Raw genomic sequence first — 9223 nt, forward strand, 5'->3', positions numbered from 1 at the left:
ATAGCTGCATCTTCTGGGTCTTGGGTTTATAGTCTGTTGATTCTGTCCGTTAGGGTTTTCAGCTGAAGATTTACAGAAAGAATGATTTTTCCATGTTGCTATACTGAATACTTACTCATCACTGATTATTGACCTTGAAAAGTAAGGCTTGGATACTTACTTGAAATAGAAAAATAAGGCTTGGATACTTGCTTATAACTATCTACCTTAAAAATAAGGTTTTGATACTTAATTATAACTAATTATTAACCTTAAAGATTATGGAGACTTATTACTGATTATTTACTTTAAGAGTAAGGCTTGAATATTTTTTTATAACTGATTATTTTACCTTAAAAAATAAGGATTGAATACCTACTTATTGATTATTGACCATGAAAAATACGCTTGCATACTGTCTTGTAAGGTTGGGATACTTACTAATAGCTGATTATTTAACCTAAGACTTCAATTCTTAATTATAACTACTATTCGACTTACAAAATATGAATTGGAGACTTATAACTGATTATGTATTGTTAAAAATCAGGCTTGAATATATTCTTATTACAGGTTATTTACCTAAAAAAATAAGGCTAGAGTACTTATAAAAGATCATTTGCCTTATAAAATAAGGATTAGATACTTATTTATTGCTGATTATTTACCTTAAAAAATAGGGATTGGATACTTACTTATGACTGATTATTTACCTTAAAAATAAGGCTTTGATTCTTACTTATAACTGATTATTTATCTTAAAAAATAGGGCTTGCATACTTACTTATAACTGATTATTTACCTTAAAAATAAGGGTTGAAAAACTTACTTATAACTGATTATTTACCCTAAAAAGTAATGCTTGTATATTTATAACTGATTATTTATCTTAAAAAACAAGGCATGGATACTTACCTCTAATTGATTATCGTTAAAAAAACAAGGTTTGATGACTAATTCTAATATATTATTTACCTTAAAAATCAGTTTTGAACATATTTACATTAAGCAATAAGGCTTAGATACTTATAATTGATTTTTTACCTTGAGAAATAAGGCTTGGATACTCAATTATAATGGATAAATTATCTTGAAAAATAAGGCTTAAATATTTGCATATAACCAGTTATTTTCCGTACAAATAAATGCCTGGATTCTTACTTATAACCGATTATTTATTTTAAAAAGCAAGGCTTGAATACTTAGAAATTATTATTTACTTTAAATAACAACGCTTAGATACTTACTAGTGACTGATTATTTACCTTAGAAAATAAGGCTTTGAAAATACTTACTCAAAAGATGAGGCTTTGATACTTAAAGTCGATTGTTTACCTCAAAAAACCAAGGCTACCAAAGTGAAAGAAGGAAGAAGTAGCGCGGAAGTGTCGTCATCCAGCCAAACTGGAGAATCCATGAACCACCGAGCCGAACAGCTCAGGCAGTGGGCCGAACATCAACTAGCTATAAGTTCCTCTTTCCTCTACACACAAATTCCAAAAGGTTACGCCATCCCGGGACCCTCTAGGAGGTCTAGAGATCAGGGATCTGGAATTGTGCCCATAACTAGGTATTTTTTTGCTAATCTTACTGTTTTTAATGTATTGCTCCGAACTGTCTCATGAAATTATATAAGCCTTCTTCCTTTTTACCTGTAAAAGAACTAGGTACACATTCTCTTTCTGCAGATCTTGGTCAGAAGAGGCGGTCTCAGAGTACAAGGAAGACTGTGAAAGTGGCCGTTTCTCCTCGTACAAAGGGCTAAAGGTTCTGGATCACCCTACCTCCATGTATAACATAACTCAGAGTCGTCATGATGACGACGACGTCCTGTCAGAGTACCGAAAACCAATAGCTTCACTTGTACCTGGCAGCTGGAGATGTGCCTCTCCTGACGGTTGTCAGTCACGAATCACTGAAGATGGCTGGAGGTTGACGCCCATGTCCAAACGGCGCGAGAGCCGTAGAAATTCAATCGATTCTAGCGAGCTGTTGGATGATCCCTACGGACCATTCAAATTCAGGAGTGAAATGAAATTGTTGGCCGTTTTCCCCCCTACACCAGATCTAGTCAAGGAGTCTACAGACAGCGGAGCTTCAAGTGAGCGCGACACGAGAAAAATCGACAGCAGAGCAAGAAGCAGCTCACTGTCACACAGTCCCAGAATTATAGAGAGTCAACATACTTCTCCAGTGAGTCACGGCTCCCACCCCTCGAAAATGGGCCCAAGAACGAATGGTAATATGAGATTGTTCCCCCACGAAATTAGAAAGGAGAGTGACAGGCCGAGGGTTGAAAGTGGAGCCATCCCAAAGTCAAATGTACCATACAATATGACAAACTTAGATGACTTTGGTGGGGGGAAGCGTAAACTTCATCAAGGTCATAGTTACTACAATCAGCATCCCCTTCAACGGAGCAATGCTACAGTCCATGGTAGTCAAACTACATTAGTTTCAGAGTACAATTATAACAGAATGAACTTCAAAATGCATCAGAGATACAACCCTCCGATCGATAAAGGCCAGGCGGAGGGTATATACGAGTCGTATTCAAGACCACCTCAAGGGAAGCCTGAAATGGAGACTGAACTGGATTTAGACAGGCAAGTTCATTTCAACAATTATTTTGTTTAATTTCTCCAGTGGTGAAACGAGGTTCTTGTTAGTGCAGTTGCTTCATGATAGGAAAGTCTTTGGTTTGGTTGAGTTGTAAACTACATAGAGAATTTCATAAAACATAAAAGCTATATTGGCTTTTTCAGGAAATATTTATGTTAACTATTGAAAACCTTTCGAGAAAACTGAGCTCCCAAGGTGGGCAGTGCTGTTAGTGCACTGTATATATTACAAAAGGGTGTTTGCAGCATCCCTTAGCTGCAGAAACCCTTTTGCCCATTTATTTTACCTCCATTCCCACTTCCTTTTTTCCATTTAGCTGTTCATCCACTCCATCTCCCTCACTGAATGGTTGAAAGTACCATTGCTAGGCTGTATAGCCTACGCTTCTCAAATAAAATGAAATCAGATCTAGGAAACCTTTTAAATCTTTAATATGTAACACTTAACAGGAAAAAGATGCAGCAAGTTGCGCAACGTTTGTACGACGGTTACTTCGCCAGGGGTCACCTGGAACCAGTCAGACGTCCTGGAAGACCTCCAGTTAGTCCGTTCAAGGAACGTGACTCTCAGAACGACTCGGGATACTCGGCTAGGCTCTCCTCATCGTCGTCACAGGAACCTTCACCAACTTTCTCAGGTGATATAAGCATTTTATTGTTGTTTTTATTCCCGAGGAAAGTTCTCGGTCGTTAAGTTGTCAAGATTCGTAATTATGATCTAATTGTTGTACTAAAACATATATTATTTTGACCTAAATTGAGAAATCACTAGAAACTTATGTACTTTAGACTCAGTTCATACAAAACGCGTTATATGGTTTGAACTATAGTAGATTCACATCAACGTCTAGGCCAGTCCCTTCCGACGCTCCAGATATGCTGTTGATAAGCCAATGACAGGGCTGGAGGAAACTCTCAGTCTCTCGAGAGAGTTCACACAGGCAGGTTGTATGTTCCACCTCTCCTGAAAGACGTATATTTCAGGAGAGATGGAACTTACATACTGCCTATGTGAACTCTCTCGAGAGACTTTCCAGCCGCAAATTCCAGGCTTCCAGCCCTGTGACTGGCTTATCAACAGCCAATCAGGAGCGTCGTAAGGGACTGGCCTAGACATCAAATGCACGGATGATGTAAATCTATTATAGTAGGCCAATAGCTCTTAACAATAAACTGAAAAATTAGTATAATAAACTTTCTCACTAACAAACTGAATAATTCAATCCTTGATTAACACTCTGCGCAGGTTGAACTTGTTAGAATGGCTGCCAAAAGCGGTTAAGAATCAACCGCTCAGAGACGGAGAGGAGGTTCCTTCACCTGACTGGTGATCGATCAGTCTTCAGGGTCGGATTTACAGAGGCCGTCGTCATCTTGCTAAGAATCTCTCACCATAAGCGGAGCGTTCTAGAATGAAAGGTAGTACAATGATTTTTGGTAGTTGTTACTTGTAGAGCTCTTTCAGCTGTGTTTCCCGTTATTTCAGAACGTTTAGTCTAATGGTTAAAAGGCTCCTAAGTGGAACTTTCAATCTTAGTATTACAAGACATCTAACGAAATTTAGGTCATCATCTTGCTTTCAAATTAAATTTCCTCATAAGATATTTGCTTCGTCATTGGTGTTTTCTTTAGAGACCCAGCAATTAACAGAGATCACTATTTATCTACGTATTAAAATCCTTCACGGATAAATTGAACATTTTCAAATACTACTCTTTTTCCCCTCAGAAAAGCTTGGCTGAAAGTCAAAAGGCCAGCCGGTAACTCCAGTCTGTCGTGTGGACATTCTAGGCTTGATTTGGTGAGTTTACTTTGGAATTCTTTGTTTATTTCATTTTTTTATTTTTTTCCCGCAAACTGAAAAAAAAAGTTCTTCTATCAGTGATAAGTTTCATTAAATCAACGTCCCTGGAATTGGTAATTGTAATTCGTCATTGTCGTAAGAATATCTTGCCTGTCTGGCAAACTTGTATATTTTTCCTTTTATTTTATTTTATTTTTACTTAAAATTAGAGTTTGAATGTTGAAGTGACTGATATAAAAAAATTTGATTATACACTAATTCATAATGTTGTTCCCCAACTCGTGGTTATATATTTATTAGCCACATAATAAATTTTAAGAATTATCTTGATACCGCTGAGTCACAAGATACGCACAAAATATTATGAGGAATTAGCTAAACAACAGTAGTCATACTGTACTTGATTACCTATTCCTATCGTTAGTAGATTATAATACTATAATTTCATCCGATCCTTACAGGATTTTCGGCTTGAGGTTGTGATGAAATCCATCTCCTGAAGCGAAGACGTTATTATTATATTAAATATTTTTTCATTAATAATGTGTTTTATTGCACTTGTGCGAAGATTTTACCTGTTGTTATGAGTATTGCTCTGCTGGGTACTTGAGATAGTTAATAAGTGTATATTTTTATGTTTTCAAATGGTAAAAACTATAAATCAGATGATGCTTACGTCAGTGATATCAGGCTGCTCGTTGTTGCCATTTATCGGATTTGGGTTCTGCTTTCTGTATTCATGATTATGGCCTAATTAGTATTTTTTTTAGAGTAATGCATTATAAGTTGGTTAGACCTCCATCTACACTTCCGGCTATTTAAAAGGAATCATGTGCGAGTGTTCCAATCCCGGAAAGGATCGTAAACTTTTATAGAAGTCTCCCCGTTAATTTCCAATGAACACTGATAGAAAACGCTTGGACATTAAGACTCGTAATTAATTAAAAATATATGCAAAAGAAGGTCCTTTGGATACTTATATAAAGTGGTGTTATTAGATTATTCTGTCTTTAGTAGGAATAATTAATGTCATGAAAACATTGATAAAGTTCTACTGGTTGTCTTTGTCCAGAGTCCAGACTGCATTATGGGCACGGAAGAGAGTAATGAACTGTGAAATTCATTAGCTTACAATTTTAATAAACCTAACATTGGCAATCTTATTTTAGTGTCTATAATTAATTTAGGGAGTGTCGAAAGATGAAGCTATACCAATAAAAAATTGTTTAGGTTATTTCTGATTATTTGTGATATTCATGTGTATTGCGAAAATGGCAACGAAGCGAAGCCAGGACGACGAAGAGTAATGTCTTTCCTGTGTCCCGTAGTGAATGTGAGTGATTATGTCTAGGAAAATATTGCAAAGTAACTTAATTTTGAATTTAAACTTTTAATCTGCTAAAGTTTATCTATAAAACCTTAATATGTATATATCATTGTTGTTTGGTTATAATTGTGTATATACATAGCTAATATATACTTTTGTTGAATGATGATGAATATAAATCGATGAGGTGTTGCATAAGATTGGTTTATTTTCTTAAAGTACCCCTGGGCCATAAATGAATTCCGTTTTCTATAAGATGCCGATTTTAGTATGCAGAGCTATCGGCAACGCTGACGAAGAGTAATGTCTTTCCTGTGTCCCGTAGTGAATGTGAGTGATTATGTCTAGGAAAATATTGCAAAGTAACTTAATTATGAATTAAAACTTTTATCTAGTAAATTCCCTATGAGTTCATGCCTAATTACATCCCAAATGATTGAAGAATTGGTCGGGAAGGCAAGATAAGGTAAGTGCAATGTGTATTCAGAGATTGATGGCAGTATTTTGATAATTTCGTAATTATCTCATTTAAGTTTTTTGTATTTTTTTTGTCATGTTACTGTTTCATGGTGATGGTAGTTCCAGGTGCCCCAGTGACTGGTAAGTCTATAGTGGCGCACTGGATGGTTAGGCTATATACCTAGGCCTAGTGCCTCATTGACAGGTCACAGATCGGGCTTTAGGCCTAATGATATACCTAATAGGTCAATAGTTTTGACAGGTTAGGTCACAGGTTGGGCTATGCTGCTTTAGCCTAGGCTTATTCATACAGGCCACAATGCCTCATTGAGAGGTTAAGTCACTGTTGGGGCTATGATGCTCTAGGCCTAGTGATATACCTATACTCTGTTTTTTTCCATCTGTCCATCCGCCTGTGGTGGTCGCGCATGGCAACACTGCGTCATTTGCTTAAATAGTTACGTTATGTCCAAATTTTAGGTAAATAAAAGGATATCTGGGTGTACATTTGCAACTGAAAAGTGTTTTAATAATTTACTGTATGTGAATTACACCGTTAATATTCGAAATAGGATATTATATAAAGCCCGGGACGCAGTGTTGCCATGCGCAAACACCATAGGCGGATGGACAGATGGAAAAAAACAGAGTATAGGTCACAGTAGTTTTGACAGGTTAGGCCACTATGGATCAGGTCAATTAACCCTTAAACGCCGAATAGACGTATTAAACGTCGAGTCAAAATGTCTCCCGTATGCCGAATGGACGTACCATACGTCGACTCAAAAATTTTTTTTTTTTAAATTCGCGGAAAAATACTTATAGGCCTACCAGCCGAAAACTTTTGAATCACGTGCCTTGGGGGATGCGGGGAGTTCACGGATCGAGGTGTTGTTTTGTTTACAATCGTTACGCAGGCGCGCAAGCGCCAATTTCTTTCTTGCCGCACTAAAAAGTATCTGTGACACATCTCGGAAATTATTTCGTCACTTTGACATAATTTTTGTACCATTTTAAATTAGCCGTTACATGGAGCAATATATGATAATATGCGCATTTTTATGTAGAATACAACAAAAAAATACTCATGATTGTAGCTTTTATCAGTTAGATATTTTTATATAAATAACGATAAGTGCCAAAATTTCAACCTTCGGTCAACTTTGACTCTACCGAAATGGTCAAAAAACGCAATTGTAAGCTAAAACTCTTATATTTTAGTAATATTCAATTATTACCTTAATTTTGCAACTAATTGAAAAGTCTCTAGCACAATATTTCGATTTATGGTGAATATATGAAAAAAACTTTTTTTTTTCCTTACGTCCGCGCGGTAACTCTTCCGAAAAAAATCATACATGCGATTGTGGTAATGTTTGCACCATTTTAAAATTAGCCGTTACATAAAGTTTTATATATGGAAATGTGCGCAATTTCATGCACAATACAACTAAAAACAACCCATGGTTGTAGCTTTTATCAATTTTGAAATATTTTCATATAAAAATGATAAGTGACAAATTTTCAACCTTCGGTCAACTTTGACTCTACCGAAATGGTCGAAAAACGCAATTGTAAGCTAAAACGCTTATATTCTAGTATTATTCAAGCATTTACCTTAATTTTGCAACAAATTGGAAGTCTCTAGCACAATATTTCGATTTATGGTGAATTTATGAAAAAAATAAAATTTTCTTTACGTCCGCGCGGTAACTCTTCCGAAAAAATCATACATGCGATTGTGGTAATGTTTGCACCATTTTAAATTAGCCATTACATAAAGTTTTATATATGAAAATGTGCGCAATTTCATGTAGAATACAACAAAAAATAATTGAAGGTTGTAGCTTTTCTCAATTTTGAAATATTTGCATATAAATCACGATAAATAGAAAAAAAACCACGTTCGGTGAACTTTGACTCTACCGAAATGGTCGAAAATCGCAATTGTAAGCTAAAACTCTTACAGTCTAGTAATATTCAGTCATTTATCTTCATCTTGAAACAAATTCAAAGTCTCTAGCACAATATTTAGATTTATGGTGAATTTAAAAAAAAAAAAACTTTCCTTCCCTCCGCGCGCGGATTCTCCGCCACAAATCTCCGAAATGCGTACGTCCCATTCTCGGAATATTTGCTCCGTTTCATATTAGGCATTTCATAGAGTTTTATATATGAAAATATGCGCAATTTTATGTAGAATAAAACGAAAAATATTTCAAGGTTGTAGCTTTTCTTATTTCCGAAATAATTGCATATAAAAAAATTATATATATATATATATATAAAATCGACATTCGGTCAAATTTAACTCGTCAGATATGGCCGAAAACTGCATTTGTAAGCTAATACTCTTACAGTATAGTAATATTCAATCATTTGTCTTCCATTTTGAAAGAAATGAAGTCTCTAGGACCAATAGTTTAGATTTATGGTGAATTTTTGAAAAAAAATATTTGTTTACGTCCGCGCGTTACAAATTCATGCATTATTTTGTGATAATATTTTCTCTGTGTTGCTTTTATCGTTTTACAATGTGTTATATACCAAAATGATCGCAATTTAGTGTACATTACAACGAAAAAAAGTAACTTGTTACCTTTAACCGTTTTGCGCACAGCGCGATTTGAATACAATTATATATGAAATTTCGTTTTTGTGCTATCATATATCGCATTATTTATATATGATAATGATAATATTTTTCATTTTTGATGGTTGCATACTAAACTTCATCCAATGACAAATAAAAAGAGCCATAAATGAACTCTTAATCTTAAAAACTAAGCGCGCTGTGATTTTTTGAAAAAAATATTTTTTCCGCTTCCGCGCTCACTCTGAAACACCTCCGGCACACGGGAGACATTTTTTTTTTTACCGCTTCGGCGTTTAAGGGTTAACGGGGTAGTGCCATCAGTGCACCTCATGTGTTGCACTGTGAGCCGCTTCTCCTTTTGTTCCTTTTACTTTGTCTTCTTTCATATAATCTTTCTTCTGTCTTCTTTCATATAATCTTTCTTCTGTCTTCTTTCA

General features: G+C 35.5%; 1 protein-coding gene across 3 annotated transcripts in view; it reads left to right on the plus strand.

Moving 5' to 3' along the window:
* LOC135197984 (uncharacterized) overlaps positions 1-5010 on the plus strand; it is a 174815-nt gene extending 169805 nt beyond the window's left edge. The window contains exons 10-15 of one of the 3 annotated variants that reach the window (XM_064225301.1): positions 1329-1549; positions 1668-2585; positions 3051-3238; positions 3847-4019; positions 4329-4401; positions 4866-5010. In XM_064225301.1, the coding sequence (XP_064081371.1) occupies positions 1329-1549; positions 1668-2585; positions 3051-3238; positions 3847-3851 (1332 nt within the window). In that variant the 3' untranslated portion in view covers positions 3852-4019; positions 4329-4401; positions 4866-5010. The remainder of the gene's footprint in view (positions 1-1328; positions 1550-1667; positions 2586-3050; positions 3239-3846; positions 4020-4328; positions 4402-4865) is intronic. The other 2 variants (XM_064225302.1, XM_064225303.1) reach the window with 2 other exon arrangements.
* The last annotated feature ends 4213 nt before the right edge of the window (positions 5011-9223 follow it).

Source organism: Macrobrachium nipponense, chromosome 21 (assembly GCF_015104395.2).
Source record: "Macrobrachium nipponense isolate FS-2020 chromosome 21, ASM1510439v2, whole genome shotgun sequence".
NCBI lineage: Eukaryota > Metazoa > Arthropoda > Malacostraca > Decapoda > Palaemonidae > Macrobrachium > Macrobrachium nipponense.